The sequence below is a fragment of the Eptesicus fuscus genome, chromosome 6 (genome assembly GCF_027574615.1).
Source record: "Eptesicus fuscus isolate TK198812 chromosome 6, DD_ASM_mEF_20220401, whole genome shotgun sequence".
NCBI classification, from domain to species: domain Eukaryota; kingdom Metazoa; phylum Chordata; class Mammalia; order Chiroptera; family Vespertilionidae; genus Eptesicus; species Eptesicus fuscus.
This window is the reverse complement of record NC_072478.1, coordinates 93,677,675-93,696,647: the sequence shown is the minus strand read 5'-3', so window position 1 is coordinate 93,696,647 and position 18,973 is coordinate 93,677,675. Positions and strand designations below refer to the sequence as shown.

Here is an 18,973-nt window from a genome sequence, read left to right as displayed (position 1 = left end):
GAAGTTCCCAGATCTTAGGAGTTAATCAAGAGGGGGGAGGTTTAGTCTTCCCTGAAGTTATCCTGGCTGATAGAGATGTGTCAAGAGACAGTGGTCAAATGCTTCCTATAAACAAGACTTATAATTTCCATCATTTTTTCCTCATAGCACACTAAGTGGGAAGCTGGTTTCAAATATTTTTACTAGTATGCTGCTGTTGCCTCCAAGGGGGAGTGAGAGAGTGTCTTTTTGGCATGAGAAAACTGGTGTACTTTTATATCTCCCTGTGGCTTTTCCCAGTTATATTGAAAATCCGAGACCTGGAGACATCTGATTGAAAACGCACTCCCCTGCCTATTAAGTGGGCTCTTTTCAATTGTCATGGGTGCTCTTTTTCTTGCACCCATTTTGTCTGCTTGCCAGGCCAGTCTGATCTTCATACAGTTGTGCCTAGCGTGTCTCCTCTGAACAGCAATCAGGGGCCTGTGTAGGTGACCGAGGAGGACATAAGAAAGGTTGTTGATCTCTTGACATGTAAAGACATTCTGTCAAGCAAACTCAGCCACACAGCGGCAGAGCTTCTGGTGTGTAAACAGAGACTGCTTAATTACACAGGTCATGTCAATTAGTGTGACCTTAGCGTTTTCAAGAAATTAATCACTTTCCCCCGAGCTCAACTATGTTCATACATTAAGGCAGTATGGAATAAACCTTGTAGAAAATCTGGTACAATCTTTTTTTTTTTTTTTTTTTTTTTTTTTTTTTTCACAATGGATATTTTCTTTTGAAATCCCCAGGCTGTGGTTAGGGTAACAAACTTGCTTAGATACAACAGTGGATACAGGCTTCATTCAGTTCTAGTAGGTGTGGGGAGTTGGGGAGAGGGTGGGGGTAAGCTAGGGATGGCAATAGCTCATGACAGGGAGAAATTCACTGTGACTAAATGAGCCTGTTTCTTCATCTTGACACTAAAAAGATGCTAATGTCACAGGACTTTGTTAAAACCATGTCACGGGGCTGGTTTTTAACTGACAGGAGCTAGACAAGTCAAGGTTAAGATTTAAATCCTTATCAATAGCTTTTCTTGTTGGGGCTGGCAGAATGAGGATGGAGCGGGGAGGAACAAGAATTGGGTACAAGCTGTCATCGCAGTCGACACCGTAATACCTGGAGGCTGCGAAGTAAAGTGTACATTTCCAAATCCATCTCAACAAAGTTTTTCCAGAGGCTATAAATCTATTTCTATGTATAAATGTTAGCCCCGTGACTACGTACGAATATAAATGTAAGATGTATTCATTCATTCATTCATGTCTGCATGCACTCAGTAGTATTTATTGATGCGGTAGGTAGTGAGTATATTGTGATGAACAAGAAAGGCAGAGTGTTTGTTCTAATGAAACTTGTATTCTAGGTGGGGTCTATTACTTAGGGTAATACTAGCTGCTGTAACAAATAGATCAAAGAATACATAATGGCTCATGGACAAGAAAAGGTTACTTCTTGCTCATATAATGTATAAGGCAGGCGTTCTTGCTGGTGAGCGGATCTTGTCCAGGAAGTGGTATGAAGACTTGGGCTCCTTTTCGTTTTGTGTCTCCACTTTCCTTTAGGTTCTAGTTGTCTCCATCTACCCAGCTGAAGGCTATAGGGGGCATGGAGAGGGCACATGGACTTCTTAAAAGCCCAGGCTAAGACATGACCCTTGTCAAATCTGCTCACATTCCCTGGCTGGGAGTCTGTCACATGGCCATATAGAATAAGCAAGGGAGGTCTGCAAATGCCTAGTCGTACAGCTCAAGAAAAGAAAAAACGGTTATACACTGAATAATTATCATCAGCTTCCACATGTGTACAAATTTATAATTGCAAATCATTAAAAATTGTAATTATTGCTGTAAAGAAAATTAAACAGGATATTACAAGAGAGAATAACAGTGTGGGGTGGGTGATGGGAATCTGCTTTAAAGTAGGTGGCCAGGGAAAGCTTGTGGGGAGATAACATTGATGCTCAGAGCTAAAGGATAAGAATAAATTGTCCTGGGAAGTGCCAGAAGAATAATTTGTCCAGAGCGAAGAGAACAGCAAGCTGGAATTCATGTTTATCTGAGGGGACGAATAATCGTCCTTCACTTCTTAGTCATTCAGAGTGGAGGATAGAAAATATGAGAAGAAACCACCAGGTTGTGCATCCAAAATTCCCACCAAAAGTGTGTGTTCTCTTTAAAATGATGACATGGGAAGCGACTTAAAAGGCAGCTCTCTGTCCTTTTTTTTTGGGATGAATTCTATAAATTGTGGAGGACCCTTGTTATTTATTCAGAAACCCACAGAGGCTCTGAATCAATATGTCACAGGGTATCATTAAAGGATTCTTAAAATACATGCCCAACCTCTGCACTTTTGGTCTGCTTGGAAAGGCACTTAAATAAAGACGAAAATATTCTCATCCCTTTTCTTTCTCTCCCACTGTCCCCCACCCCCTGCCTCATATTGTTTTGACAAACAGCACATTTTTGCAATTAAATTCTTTACCAAACAGAATGCTAGGGGCCCGGGCTGCAATCACTCTGCTCATACGGAATAATTTCAAGATGCACCACGCTGATTAATTATACTGAAAGCAGCTCTAATGATAGTTTCTGAATCCAGGATTAATTCACAGAACATGGTAAATACAAATGGCGGATTTTCAACCTGATATATTAAACCATTACGGCTTATTGGGCAAATATGTGTCTTGGCATGAGCCTTCTGCTGGGGCTCGGCAGAAAATATGCATCAGTGAGAAGGAATCCTTATGAGCTGGATTTGTTGAGTGGTAGCTCTGCACTTAGAGGAAATAAATTCCTACGTGAAGTACAGCTGCTATTGAAAAAATGTAAAATACATTAAAAGATAGATATGAAAGTGTTCCCTTTGATCAGTGTTGCCAATGGATATTGGTTCTGAGGATGCCAATACTTACCAAGACTTTCCAACAAAAGATATTATTATATGCTTTCACTTTTTCAGTTGTAACTTTTATAGAGCTCTTAGTATGTGTGAGACACTGTAGTACTCAGTATTTTACATGTATTATCTGACTTTTTTTTTCTATCGCTCTTTTCCTTGTTACTTTGCTCCAAACAAGCACGTTGGCCTTTCTTCTCTTCCTTCATTTCTCTTTCCCAAATATACTGACCTCATTCCTGCCTCAGGGTCTTCACACTGGCTGTTGCCTCTCCCTGGGAAATTCTCTCACTTCGTGGATTGTCTGAATGCTTCTTATTTACTCAGATTTCAGCTAAAATGTCCACTCCTTGGGGAGGCCTTCCTTAATCACTCAATCGACAGTAGCACCACCTATTTAGGCATCCCCCTCCACATTTTATTTTCTTCCTAGAACTTTTCATATTCCAAAATTTGCTTTCATTGCTTATTTACTTATTGTCTAAAAACCCCGCTTTGCCCCTGCTAAGAACTAAGCTCTTTGTGGGCAAATACTTCATCTGTCTTGTTCACTGCTACTTCTCCAATACATGGAATAATGCCTGGCAAATAGTAGGCCCACAACTTATTCTTATGATTGAGTGACTTACCTTAGGTTACAAACTAGTAAGTCATAAACTTGGTTGGGATTCAAACTCAGGAATGCCTGACCCTGGAATTGGAGTTGTTGACCAATATGCTATTTTCTTCCAATTTCAACATCCATGTGCCATAACCCGTTGGTAGAGAGCACACAAGGCAATTCTGTATGTGTTGGCTCACTGCTGCTTAAAATGGCCAGTGTACACGTAATTGGAGAGCACCAGTTACAGGCCAATGACACCGTCAGGAGTCATGAAAAGTATCCTGACCCAGAGAGAGAAAAAAACAGTTCAGGTCACCGATGAAGTTTTTATGTGTAGCCCGTGTCTCAGTTCAGGAGGCAGAAACTGAGTCTAGTTCCCAAGGATCCAAGTTAGTTTCACATAACTATCTGAGGATTTAGGAACATCCATCCTTGTCTTACTCTTAAAAGAAGAGTTTTTGCCTTGAGCCTTAAAGTGTGGATTTAATTCAGTTACTCACTGCGTATTCTAGCAGTTTCACTCCGTTACATCCTGTAGGTTCATGTGTCCTCCATAATTTTTAATGACTTATTTGGGATCTTTCAACCAGATAGAAGCTAGCAATCAGGCAGGTTTTAGAGAATATCTCATTCCATATCAGTGAAGGATATTTTAAAGGACAAAGTTAATGAAGGTCTTACTACTGCAGACCATTTCTGTGTAAAAAATACTTAAAGTGTAGTCAGTCACGTAGGCACCAGAGGTGTTCACTGGAAGATACCAGGGGTGTCAGAGGAGAGAGACCTGAAGCCAGGAGAGTGTATGGAGAGGCCAGAGGCTGCTGTGGGTGAGCACTGGAACTGAAGTCTGGAAGTTTCCCTTCAGGCTTGCCTCTGCTGTGAACTTGTCCTGTGACCTTGAGGATGTTTTTAAACCATTCGGGGCCTCAGTTTTGCTATCTGTAAAAGGAAGTGTTGGGCAAATTTGCGGTATCATAACTCCTGAGAATTTCTTTTGTCGTTTTGGTTTACAAACCTTATGTGATGACATATTTTCCAACCTAATGGCCTTTATGGAGTAAAATTCGCCCTCTCTATTTTAAAATAATTGAAGCCATGTGAACCTACCAGCTCAGAGCTTCTCGTCTGCGTGAGATAACCAGTGTTTCCATATGGAGATGATCTGATCCATGTCAACAAAAGGAAATCACTGCATGCTTTAGTGGCAGCCTTGCTGTGGCTGCATTTAGGATTCCCTCTCTGCAGTCTTGTCTCCTTTGGAAGCCACTAGATTGGCTGATCTCTTGGGTCTCTTGTGACTAACATTTGAGGAGTCTCTAATGAGTGGTTTAGCAGGCAGCTGGGTGGAGAATGTGGGTTGTGTGGGGTGGAGGGCAGACATTTGATGGAATAGAGTTCATTTTATAGAGCAGATTTAGGTTTATAGAAAAATAAGGGGGAAGTACAGAGAGTTCCCATAGACTTCCTCAATTCCCCCTCCCCCGTTTCTCCTAACATCTTATATTAGTGTAATACATTTGTTACAATTGATATACTAATATTGGTACATTATAGTCAACTATAATGTCTTTCATTTATGCTAGGGTTCACTCTTTATGTTATGTAGCCCATGGATTTGGACAAATGCAGAATGTTATATATTCACAATTCAAGTATGATCTAGAATATTCCACTGTCCTAAAATCCCCTACGCTCCACCTATTCGTCCTTCCCTCCCACCTCCCAAAATCCTGACGGTCACTGATCTTTATACTGTCACCATAGTTTTGCCTTTTCCAGAAGGTCATATAGTTGGAATCATACAGTATATAGTCCTTCCAGATTGGCTGCATTCATTTAGCAATATGCATTTAAGGTTTTCCTTCATGTCTTTTCATGGCTTGATAGCTCATTTCTTTTTATTGCTATTTAATATTCCCTTCTATGAATTACCAGTTTTGTATATCCTTTCACCTATTGAAAGACATCTTGATTGCTGATGCCTTTCATTTAGGTCAATTTTTATTGAAATAATTGTAGATTCACACACAGTTGTATGAAATAATATAGAATGATCCTGTGTACCCTTTATCTAGACCTCAATAGTAATATTTTACAAAACCATAGTACAATATCACATTGTGCTCTATAGTATTCATACAGAATATGAACATTGATACATCCACCCATCTTATTCACATTTTTCTAGCTTTACGTGTAGTCATTTGTGTGTGTATGTGTTTATAGCTCTATATAATTTTATGATGTATAGGTCTGTGTACCTATCACCACAGTCAAGATATTGGGTATTTCTATCACCACACGGGTCCCTCTGTTATGCTTTAATGGCAACCACATCCCCCTTTCCTCTGGCCCTAACCCTTGGCTAACACTCACGTGTTCTCCTTTTCTAAAATTTTTCTATTTCAGGAATATTAAGGAAATGGAATCATGCAGTGTATTAGTTTGCTATAGCTTCCATAAAAAAATACCACAGACTGTGTGGCTTAAAAATAGAACTTTATCTTCTCACAGTTTGGGAGGCTAGAAGTCCAAGATCAAGGTGTGAGCAGGGTTGGTTTTCTCTGAGACTTCTCTCATTGGCTTGCAAATGTTCGCCTTCTCACTGTGTCCTCACATGGTCTTTCCTCTTTGCACTCACATCCCTGGTCTCTCTCTGTGTGTCCAAATTTCTTCTTCTTAGAAGGACACCACTCAGATTGGATTAGGGCCCATCCTGAAGGCCTCATTTTAATGTAATCACCTCTCTAAAGGCCCTATTTCCAAATATGTTCACATTCTGAGGTACTGAGAGTTAGGACTTCAACATATGAATTTTGGGGGTGAGGGAACACAATTCAGACCATAATATGCAATGTGCAACCTTTGGTATTGGTTTCTTTCCCTTGCTGTATTTCCCAGAAATTCATCCAGGAGTATCACTAGTTTGTTTCTTTATATTGCTATTAGTCACTGAATGTTGCTTAATGCCTTTTTATTTCATGTGCTTAAAGCCAATGCATTCAATACTTTCTATTAGGGGCCCTAAACTAATGCAAACATAGAATAAGCTAAACCCAGAGACAAGTAAGCCATATAAAACCAACTTTAACATTAATTACCTTGCACAAAATTACTATATACCAGCATTGAAAACCCAAATATATAATTTTTAAAAATAATCATTTAAAATTAATTTGCATAAGTGATAATTTTTTTGAGGGAGGTACTTACTATCAAGATACTCTAAATTTAAATATTAAATATATTATTAGGGTCTGACCTTTCCCCTGACTCCACATATATTGTAGAAATGTTTAAAGATACAGATCTCAATTCTTTGGGGGCCTTTGGTCATAACCCTTCCTCCCATAGGAGCTGCTACTTCTGTTAATGTGACCTTCCACCCATGACTAAATTTAGCTGCTTGTGTCTTTTTGAAAATCTGCTCATGAGACAGAGATTATGCTTCATGAATTTCTGATAATATAGTTGGGACATATGCAGTCTTCTGCCAGGTATGAAGGGAAGAAGGCCAGCTTGAGGAATGACTGTGAGGAAATGCGAACTAACAAAAAAACTCCCAGAGAACCCCTCATTCCAATGAAGTATTAGGAACACCAGACTGAATTGATCAGCTGTCTAATTTATAGACTGTTTTCAAAGCAGTAAGATTTCATTGAGTTTCAAGCCCAGAGTGTAACAGGCTGACATGTATAGATGAGATCTAGAAAGCAAAATTACAGAAATCAGTGAGATCTTGCAATTCACAAGAGGCCTAAGGTATATGATTATGTGTTGTGAGCACAAAGGTCTTTAAAAATGGTTTCATTGTTAGACTGATCAAGGAGTGGACATGGAAGAAATACTTTCTGTATCTTTTTATTTGAAATAACAGTTTGTGCTGGGTCCTCTTCATGGCCCAGCATGTCCTCTCCAACTTTTTTTGAGCATCACAAACATCTCTAAAAGCAACAGCTATACAAGTACTATTATTGACGTTTGCTAATTGCTCAGTATGAACCAGGAACCATACTAGGCACTTTATGTAATGTCAGCCCCACAGTAACATTGTGTGTTGGCCACTATGATTATTTCCATGTGAGATTCAGGGACACTGCGGCTCCGAGAGGTTAAGTTAAAGTCATATCCACCAGGAAAGCTTGGGAATCAAGAATCAAAATTTGTGTGTTGATTTTTTTCTAATTCTAAATAGAGGAGAGTACTAGTAAACAGCAAAAAGAATAAGCTTTAGGAGTATCTAGATCCAGGATATAGCAGAAAAGATTCTGAACCACCAAGATGAGCCAAGAAATTGAAAATGTCAATGTAAAATCTTCAGAGTCTGTGGGCAGCTGCAGACTTCTCTCCTGCCCTTTATATTCCCTCACACTACATACCTTTACCTAGAAGGTTGAACCCTGGTACATGCTGGGTGTTCATCAGCACATCTCTGGATTGCTATCTTAAAAGGGTATGCCCCTTCATCCAATAGAAATTTGATTCCAGAAAATATACATGTACACAACCCTAAACATGTCCACTTAGCCAATACTTATTTCAGGAGACGTTATTTGGGCATTCTAGTGAGTAAATTGGCACAATTTATTTCAAAACCATCCTACAGTAACGTTGCCCAACAGAACATTCTGCAACGATCTGTTCTCTATCTGCCCTCTAGCCGCATGTGACTACTGACCACTTGAAATGTGGCCTGGCGACTCAGGAACAATGGAACTTTACATTTTACTTAAGTAGTTTTCATTTAAATAGCCATCAGTGTGGTGTGGTTACTGTATTGGGCAGTGCAATTCTAGAGACTAAAGATTTAATTCTAGCAGCTATCATAAAATTCTAGCTAGACCTGTTCCTCATATTCCCTTCATGTCGTTCCCTGGGCAGGAGAATGAAGAAGTGGGTAGAGAGGGAAGGGGTGGTCGAGTCCAAACGTAAAGTCATTTTCCATGTTTATCTGTCCCAAATTCAAGCTGTGCTTTGTTGACAAAATTTGGGAAGGTTGCAGATTTGGCAGGCCTGTCTGTCCCCTTGCCTGCATGAATGTGTCAGCACCTCATTAATCTTGGGTTAAACTGTAAAGGCCCTTTTCCCTCCTACCATGGGCCTATTTTTTAAAGGACACTTCAGTGCCCTTTTGCATTTCACAGTGAGATTTTTAAAAATTTATAACTTGCTCTGTGGATTAATTTAAGCCTATGTTTTGCTTAAATATATCCTGATCATTTCCAAATTGAAATGAGAGAAATTATTTTGGAGATATAGGGGAGTTAAAATGTATTGTGCCATGAGTTTCTGAGGAACATATTGGGTGTTTATTTTCTAGAAATTAAAAGCATGAGGAATCTCTGTGTTTTCTTTCTTCAATTTAATGACTCTTTCAATGAAATGATTTTATCACACATGTGGTCTTGGTGATTCTTCTCTTTCCAAGAAAAAGACATAGAGGGTGTAATGTTGTTGTTTTCCTTAACAGTTTTTGTCATTTTTGTCCAATGTAAGAAGGAGATGAAAATGTCTTTAAACAATACTGGATATTTTAAGCCTTAAGCCTGTAGAGCTTTGTCTTACAGGTGCGTGGTGAATTGTCATTGTCGAGAATAACCACTTTCTGTATTTCCTGGCACTGGAAACAGTTACCGTTTGGGATTCCTTTTATAGTTTCTTCAGCTAACGACTCCAGTGACCACTCAATTGTGGTCTCGTAGTAAATCAAAATTTCTTTGAAAGAGTCAGCTCTGTTATATAATTGTAGATGTCCTGCGAAGTCATCTCCCTAACTAAAAAGAAAGGCGAGTTTCTGTTGCCTCAAATAATACGGACTCTGCCACCACACATAATATTCTTTGAAATGAAAAGAATAGGCCATTTTCTCCTCTTCCTCCTCCTCCTCCTCCTCCTTCTCCTTCTTTTAAAGTAGCCTACAATTGATGAGACATACACAGAGCGTCAGGCTGTGTCCGATCTGGCTGGTCAATCGTGAAGAAAGAGAAAAGCCAGGCTGCACACTGCTCCTTCAGACTTACCTCCTCCCATGAATGACTTGCCCTCGCTGGGATTTGGGGTTTCACGGTGACGAAGGAGAACGCTCTCACTGGTTTACTTTGTGTTTTAATAAAATAGAGTTAAAATAAAATCAGGGGATGGCCTAGCTCCTGCTGGGATCAAGGTGAGGGCCCTGACGGAGGATTTAGGGGACCCCATGGAAGCCCTCCCTGGGAGGAAGCATGACCATAGGCCCATGTCCTTCCTTCTGCCTCTGGGTCTGACCGACACCAGGGGCTTGGTATAAGGAGCAGGGCCTCAGGTGGGCTCAGGTGAGGGTCTAGAAGAAAAAACACCAATCAAATCAGCCCAACCCCACGATTCTATGGAAGCAGTGTGTGCACAGCCCACAGTTCGTTGCCACCTTTGAGGCAGTGGGGAGGGAAACTCGCCATATTTTGCCAGGAGGCTTTTAGGTCAAAGTGAGGAGCAGGGGAACTTTTAAGTTTGAGGGGCGTTGAGGGGTGTAGGGGTCGACACAGGGGGCCACTTGGTCAGGCGGGGCCGACCATTTGCAGGCCCAGGCCAAGGCCCAGCACTTTCCCCTCTGCCCAAATCAGGTGACGAAACTGCCCTGTTGCCCAAGACTCTAGAATTCACTGCCCACTTTGGCCAACTCAGAGCAAAGGCTTCCCCAGAAAAGGGGGCCTCGGTGCGTGCCAATTCTTGTAAAGCGTTTCACCTCTTCAGAAGCTAATGCCTCTCAAAACCAAGAACAATTAAAGCTCGAGTCTTTCCAAGCAACGGGGGAATTGAGCAAAATAAATCAGAAATCCTCAGCTTGGCTCTGGAGGCTCGCCTCATTATGAGAGCAGATCTATTAGCCCTCTTGCCATTGTCTTTCATTTCTCAAGTGAGGTGATTCTAATTAAATTAATCTGCATGTCAATCTATCGGTGATCAATCAAAGAGCCTGAGGTCCCCCCTATGCTGCAGGGTGCTTGCGGCTGACAGGGGCTGATAATGGAGGAAGAAATAAACTGTCGAGCAAAGTTAATTAGTCAACATAATAGGTGGATTAAACGGGAGCCGGCTGATTGCTGTTTCCCATGTCAGAGCACGAGGTGGGAGCTGAAGCTGCAATTACAGACAATTATTATATTTGGTTGTAAGAGGTCGCATGAATAAACATATCTCTGTGGGTTTCAGTTTTAATCCTCTTCCCCATTTAATATAAGGAGAAGTGTAGGTCATTTCTTCTCATTGTTTTAGTCAAAATTCCCTGAGAAAACACCTTTCCGGCAAACTGAGTTCAGAATCAGTTTATAAGGTGGCCAGGGTATGTGAATTGTACCCTGGGCCCATGCCACCATTTGGGGGTCGGTGGTGGTGGGGGTGGGAGAGCTTTGAAACACAGACCTAAGGCCTTTCTTGAGCAGAGATTTTTTTTTGGCGGGGCGGGGGGGAAGTAGTGGTGATGGTGGCAAGGGGGGCTTTGGTCCAATTAACTGAACGAATGAAGGAAGAAAAAAGTACAAGAATCCCCTAAAAAGACAGCCAGGAGAGCAAGCTGCATCCCAGCTCTCCCTAAAACCTCTCTTTTTCTTTTCTCTATCCTCTTAACCCTGTCACAGGGGAAGGGGGAGGGGGGAAGAGGGGGATATTTTAAAGATTCAAAAGATTTTTTATTTGCATGATCAACTGTGATATCTGCTTCGGTGTCTAAACTGAAGGGTAATTTAGGTGAAACACAACCACCCTTGTGTAAAAAAAATATGCTAATAAAGATCCTCTTGTTAAAATTATGGTTAACAGTGTACCTTCTGCTGTATAACTATAAACTGTGCAATTTTACTTAAAACTGCATCAAAAGCGTTCCATGCCAAAGACCCACTCATCAATAGCTCCTCTTGTTAGAGTTGTACAGCATAAGCACCAGTTATTATGTGAAATCGCGATGCAATTTTCTTCAGCTCCCAGCTGTTATTTATTTAACTTGAGTTTATTACCCTCCGTGCTTTTATATTAAAATGTTCATTCATCTCTCCCTTCTGTCTCCAGGTCGTGGTGTCTACGACAGTCAATGTGGATGGCCATGTCCTGGCAGTCTCTGATAACATGTTCGTCCACAATAACTCCAAGCATGGGCGGAGGGCTCGGAGGCTTGACCCCTCGGAAGGTACGCCCTCTTATCTGGAACATGGTAGGCGAATCATTTTCATTGGTTGGCATTGTTACCTTTAACTGTGAACTTATTTTGGTTTCTTTCTTCCAACTCCACCACATTTTCTACCCCATTTCAAATTTCCAATGTCCTGTTGAAGAATGTGGATGCTGAGTAGTTAAAGACAGGGAGATATCTTTGAGTCTTTCCCTTGCCTGTTGCACAGTTTTCTACCCTGGAAATTGGTTGATGTATCTTTCCTTTTTGTTGAGACAGAAGGAGACCTGGATCGCTGCTTTATTTTAAGCTTCCACTTGACTGACAAATAAAGGCCAAAGCAGGATCACAAAAATCATGACACATTTTGAGCTTACAGTTGTCTTGGTTGTACAATGAACTCCATCCTCCTTGCAATACTGGTGGTGTATCTCTGTGACTACATATTTAACTGCATTTGGAGATAAAATTCAAAAGCTGGGTTGGAGGCACTATCTGAATATGCAGCCCGAACTAAATGTTTCTCCCATGCTCTGTGCAGACCTCTCCCCTCATCACCACATGGCAGAGCCTACTTTCTGTAGGTAGCCTTTGGTGGGGAGAAATCACATTTGTCTTGAATTTATGGCTAATCAGTTGTGCCTTCAAGTGAACTGGAGGAAACCAGATAAAAATTTAAATGAAGAAAAGTGAATGCCACTCAAAAGAACCACGGTCCAACTGAGTATATGTGTGAATGTTTCACCACTACACGTATATGCAATGTATCATCCATACTTCCATCTGTCCATCTATCCATTATCAATGCAACATCTATCCATTCATCTTTTCATTCCATCTATCTCTCTGTCCATCCATTCATTTGTCTATCATCCACCTGTCCATCCATTCATCCATCAATACACCCATCTTTCATCCATCCATCCATCCATCCATCCATCCATCCATCCATCCAAGAAACAGTGACTGAGCCTACTGGATACCAATCACCATGCTAGATTTTCACCATCTGCTCAAATTAAACTCTTAATTCATTTCCCTACTTCATTTTCCAGTTTGCTAGATCAGCAGGATTCTTTGTAAAACACTACCATACAAATTAACACTGATGGCCTGACTTTTCCATGGGTGTGAGCAGTCCATGATGTAGTCCACAAGGTAGAAAACGCCCTTTCCTGCCAGCATCCCAATTGAATGAACACACCACTATCATCATCCTTTGCCTGATTTTATTTACCTGTGCTTATGGAATACTCAAACTGTGCTTTTTATTAATTAGCCAGATGTAACACTTTCAGAAGGGATTCTTCACTACATCCAGTTTTACAGTCTTTTTAAGGTAAACCATCATCTTTCAAAAGCTGTTACTTTATGGTTTCATTAGTGCTGAGATGGATGGATATTACTTTTTGCAGGAGGCCATTTGAAACACTTGCTCATGATTACATTCACAGTTCCATTTCTGTACTTAAAATTATTCTGATCCTCACTTTACAGTATTATTGCCTTCTTAATACCTTTGGAGTCACTTAAGGCACTGGAGATGTTTAGGTAAAAGGAAGGAGGAAAAGATAAGTAAACACTAGTGGGCACAATTTGGAGAGCTCTGGCTTAAAAGCTGAAGTCTTGTCTTTGACTATGACTGGTCAGTTACTGTCCTGTCTGGGACACACTTGACTGTCACTTTGATGTGCCAGTCATGGGTTCACAGTTGCAAAATGTGCTCCAAGTGCAGACCTTACTCTGCATGCATTCCTGCCCTTGGGAAGCTGGGGAGAGAGCACAGGATGCCAGGCCAATCGTCCCTCCACCGAAGAAACCAACACAAACAGCAGAAAACAACCAGATAGAAAGGACGCCTCTTGGTGTGGAGGGAGGCCAGGAACATTATTTCGCATCATGATGTGTTGGAAAGTCTTACAATTGGAGTCAGGGAACCTAAATTAAATTTGTAGTTTCACCTCTACCCTTGGTGTGACCTTAAACAAGTCACCTTATACCTTTTGGTATCCTTAGTTTCCTTCTTAGTAAAACAAAGGCGATGATCTTCAGGGTGGGGGATGGGGTAGAAAAATGGCTACCCCATTAGGCTGAGGGCAGTTCACATACACAGGGGAAGTGGGCTGGGTGGAGACTGCGGAACAAGAGACATGCTCCACCGCCCCAGCCCCAGGCAGTTGTCACCAAGGGGAGTGAAAGCCCAGTGGGGCCAGATGTTCCATTTTGGCAGGACTCCTAATTTTTAATTGTTGGTAACTAATTACAAAACTTTAAACTCTGGAGAGAGAAGAAGGGGGGAAAAGTCACCTAGGAGGAATATAGCCATGGGCTAACGATTTGAAGTCTATGCTTCCTCCCAGCTCAAATATTTTTATTTCTAGGCATACACATTAATATTTTAGTGGTGATATTGTATTATTCTAAGTTTTTTTTTATTTTTAAAATCCTCACCTGAGGATATGTTTTTATTGATTTTTAGAGTGAAAGGAAGGGAGGGAGTAAGAGAAAGAGAAACATCGATGTGAGAGAAATATCAATGGGTCGCCTCCCATTTGCACCCTGACTAGGGACAGAATCTGCAACCTAGATATGTACCCTGACTGGGACTCAAACCTGCAACCTTTCGGTGTATGGGACGACGCTCCAACTGACTGAGTCACCTGGCCAAGGCTATTTTATGTTTTAAAGACAACATTTTATTCCTCTGCTTCAGTTTACCAGTCCACAACTGGCTGTGTTATTATTAGGACATTAGTCAAGAAAATGTTAATGGTTAATCATCATTGGAGATGTGGCTATGTCCTGCCTCCTGCAGCCAGGGGGCCTCCCGCTCTCCAAAGCCTTACTTCACTTCTCTCCAGAAGATTCAAAGGGTAGACAGCTCCTTAAGGTTCTTAGTAACAACAGTGCCATGGAAATCTGCTTCTTTGTAGAATGAATCAACCAACCACACATAACCGCCCACTCATGTGGACACTTCAAGTTGATAGCCACATAAATATCTACTCAGCAAAGGGTGACGATGGGCTCTTTCATTGGTGGTGTGTGGGTGTGGACCTGTGATGCTAACTCACGTTGATTTGGGGTATGGCAATGCTTTATCTGGCCACTGAAAATTCCTTTTTGAAATTGCCCTTTTTAAGACTTAAGGAACCACGCCCCGCTCCTTGGCCCCTCCACTCCCAAACCCCCACCTTCAGCAGCTACTGCACAGTGTGACTACCAGGTATTTTCGCCTCTTAGGTGACCTGTAGGAGCCTTCATTTTCCCTCATTCTGGGCTTTTCACCATCTCGTTTACAGGTAGCCTGAATTATTTTGAGCTGCTGCACATCTCTATTTATATCCTGCATGTCAGACAGTTGGAGGAAAGTTCCCTTTCATGGCTCAAATCTTTCTGTGAATGAGAGAAATAGAGATCATGCTTCACACTCATGCAGTCTCCCTGTGTGACCCACACACTCACCACCCTTGTGCTCACATAACTGTCCCCGTATTTCAAGTAAAAGAGTTGCCAAAGGCAAATTTATTTCCTGGAATCTTGTGTGATCCACAGAGGGTGAATGAATCCCTGCTTGCTGAAGCTGTTGGTAACTGCTCTCAGCCTCTTTTTCCTCATTCATAAATACTGAGATGTACGGGGGAGTTTAAGGTAGTGAGGTTTCCTCCTTAAGCAATAGCTTTATGGGAGAGGTCTGGCTGGGGAGAGAGGCAGCCTCAGGACGTAACTGCTCTCAGTGTTCCAATTTTTGAAAAAGTGCAGGCATAGGGCCAAAGACACTGAATTGTCGCCACCACGATTGTTACAGCTCTGGCTTGTGTGCCTGCCCTGTCTTCCCCTCACTTGGGCAAATTCCTGGGACTGTGCACTGGGGATCTTCAAAGGGCTTGGTGAGTGTTAATATTGCCCTTGTTCTCCTGAGTTTCAGGTTGTGTTTACTTGGGTTTAAGGCCAATTGTGGCATTAGTTTCTTTGTATTTTCCACCCCCATGGCAAAATGCGGTGCCCTCACAAAGCTATAGTGCAGGGCCCCTGTGAGCTTGCACGAGCTAACACTTTATTACCTAACGATCTAATATGCAACAAGGCAAAGAGCTGGTGCTCATCATCCTGACATCGGTGCCGGGAGAAGTGACTAAATTGCTTTATGTACCATTAGCGCTCGCAGCTGTGGTGAACTCACTGGCAGCGTTTATGCAAATGCCAGTGAAGACACTCCAGTGGCTTTGTCAGGAAGCCGTCTGACAAGCAGTTTAAATGCTCATTTTTTTTTAGGGGACTTTAAAAATTTTGATGTGCATGTGTTTTTCTCACTTCCTCCTTTTTTTCTTCCCTCCACTCTTCCCCCTTTATGGACTATTTATTCCTGATCACTGGGGAAATCTGAGCGGGCAGGGAGCCATGCCCTGTCCCAGACTGGGGTTAAGGTCCTAGTCAGCTGTTCTTCAGATTTAGGGATATTTATTATCGTTGTGCATTTGTATTGTTGTGTATTTCATATTTATTTGAAAAATAAGTAGAACTGTGATTAATCAAGAATTTTTAGAAGATGAACATTTTAATGTTCCTGAGTTCTGACCTGAGGTCCTACTTGGTTTCTTGGCTCAAATACAGATGCTTTAACACACCCCTACTTTTTAAAAATGGAAAACGATGGACATTTAGCTTTTGTGGGTATCAGATACGAATGAATTGAATTTCCCTTCAATGTAATTATACAGATTGAGATGTGAAGTATACTCGTGCCAGGATCCCAAAGTAAACAGAATCAAAACAAAAGTGGCGTTTGGTCAAACTAAAGGTACTTGTAGAAGAGTTGTGACAGAATCACTGGGCCTTCTCCTTGCTATGATTACGGCGTTAGAGAAATAGAATCCCATTTGCCCCACCACCAGTTAGCTCTGACCTTTCCACTGTAGTGTCCCCTCCCAGCTGTCCCTGACAATATGGTGTTATTCTTGCTCTTTAGCATTTGACCTTCTTTAATCCTTTTGCTCCAGACAGAAGCAGTGTTTGCTTCCATGGCTTGCCCCTGGGTATCCAGCCCCATTGCCTCCTGGTGCCCAGCTGCACTTAAATTTGCTGTTTTATGGACATGGAGAGGGATGGGTCAGGCCTGGAGATTACTCCTTGGGAGACAGCATAGAGCTTCCAACAGAATGGAGCCCCCTCCTCTTCTCCCCTCTGTGTAACGAGGCGCTAAGAAGGAGCCAGTGAATCTCAGTTGGGTCTATTAGAACTAGCATCCACCTGTCTGACTGGAGAGCTGGATTCTGGTCCTGACTCTGCCATTAACTCGCTGGGTGACTCTGGGAAGCCCACTTTGCTTCTGTGGCCTCAGTTTTGTATGTTCCTAATGAGACCTGGGTTGGGTCATCTTTAGACCTTTTAGCATGCCCATTTTTGGGGTGTTCTGAATTGAAGCATTGACACAGCCTTCCCTAGTCTGACACCTATTTCAGGAGATGCCTTTGGAGAGACAGGACTTCAGGAGAACAGAGAAATCCCTGGCTATTTCTAGGTTAGCCCTTCCTTTGGATCTTTAGCCAAAGAATAAGGTATCAGCACAGTGAACTTCAAATATTCCTTCCTCCATTCATTCATACTAAGCATCCACTACATGCCAGACACTAAGCTAGGTACAGTAGCCCAAGGCAGATACAGTCACTGTCCCCAAAGAATTTATGATGTAAATAGAGAAGAAAAACATTAAGCAAAATTTCCAACTAACTCCTTAGAGTTGTGGCTAAGGAGGGACCACAAGAGGAGTAAGGTGTCAGGGAAGCCTTTCTATGAGGAAATCACATTTATGCCCCAACCTAAGAGATGAGTAAGTCTTCACCAGGCAAAGGGGACAGAAACAAATTTCCAGGCAGAGAGAACAGTGATCATAAAGGCTGTTTTGCTTAAGTGAGTTCAAGGCACCAAAAGAGACAGGGATGGCTCCTGCTGCTCCAGCCATCAGGAGGATGGCAGGAGAGGAGGCTGGGCTGGCTGCCGAGGGCCAGGTCACGCAGGCCCACATGGGATGCCCAGGCCCTGGTTGTGGCAGTTGAGAAATTGGGGGGCGGGGGGCGGGTACCAACCAAGCAGGGATTTGATGAACTCAGTTGTAATTACATGAACTGCTTCTGTGCCATGAGAGCCCAGGGCAAGATAGCTCTGAGTTGCTTATAACTTTGCCCTTCCCTGCCAGCCTCTGGAAGCTCACCAGGGAGTTGGCTGTGCCTTGAAGCCATCCCCCTGATCACTTCTCATTCCATCAACAGTGCATGTGTTCAAAATAGGAAGAAAGTCAAACATTTGAGGGTTCTTTTTCTAGATGGTTTTGGCTCATGAATTCACTATTTTTTTTTTCATAATTAGCTTAGAAAAAGCTTACCTATTGACTTCTTTTTGAACTTGTAGAGACCTTTTTTGTTTTTTTTTAAAGGCTTACTGTTATTTGACCTAGGAAATGTAAATTACTTGTCTGATCCCAAAATTAAAATGGGTTGAGTGGAAATAAACCAAACAACAAAGAGAAATGCACCCTCCCAATTTTCTCTCTCCTCTGCCACCATGGTCAATGGCCGAGTCACAGCACATGCTGAGTGAAGAGCCATTCAAGTATGGAGGCCATGCAACAGATCTTCTAGAGACCCAGAGAGAGGATGCAACCGGCTCAGGCTCACATAGCTACTTTCTGTCAAAAGCCATTTGGTACTCTCTGCACTTGTCATGGTGCGTTGGCTGGCAAGTGTGAATTTCAGGGGTTGCACAACTAAAAGTTCACTTGGTTACACAGGATGTTGGAGAACTGGGGGTCCACCCCTGATGCCTGTGCAATCCAGGTTGGCCTAGGCTTGCAGGGACCTCTGGGATTCCAAGGATCATGAGAAGGTTGTCTGTAAAATCTCTCCAGCCTCCTGACAGAAACACACCTTCAGATCACACGGGCAGAGGATGAGGGACCCAGAGCTTTGCACTTAGAGTTTCAGTGAGAACTCCAGCCAACCCCCCCCTTTGGCAAGAGCATTTTGGTGAAGGGTCCAAAGTTAAGTAGAACAATAGCAGCAGCAATTTTTGTTACCGAGGGTGGCATATTACATCTTATCAATTGATTGTCCTACTTGAGAAAGCAAGACAGATATAAGAACAGGACATTAAGGTTAAGAATATCCAGATGTGTCACAAAGCAGAGCATGACGGCCCCAGATTTTCAAGCATCAAATCAGGCCTTTTTCTTTGAGCGGTGGGGAACATGTCTTTTGTCTTCCCTCGTGATGGAAAGGACTCGGCAAGAAGTCAAGATAATG

General features: G+C 42.1%; 1 protein-coding gene across 10 annotated transcripts in view; it reads left to right on the top strand.

Annotated features, from left to right (window-relative positions):
• Window positions 1-18,973, top strand: part of EBF1 (EBF transcription factor 1) — a 385,879-nt gene that overhangs the window by 244,166 nt on the left and 122,740 nt on the right. For 6 of the 10 annotated variants that reach the window (XR_008556430.1, XR_008556431.1, XM_008147666.3 and 3 more), the window contains exon 8: window positions 11,576-11,717. Coding sequence is in view for 8 of the 10 variants with exons in the window: in XM_008147666.3 (XP_008145888.1) it covers window positions 11,576-11,717 (142 nt within the window). In the remaining 2 variants the exon portion in view is untranslated. The remainder of the gene's footprint in view (window positions 1-11,575; window positions 11,718-18,973) is intronic. The other 4 variants (XM_008147667.3, XM_028154680.2, XM_028154681.2 and 1 more) reach the window with 1 other exon arrangement.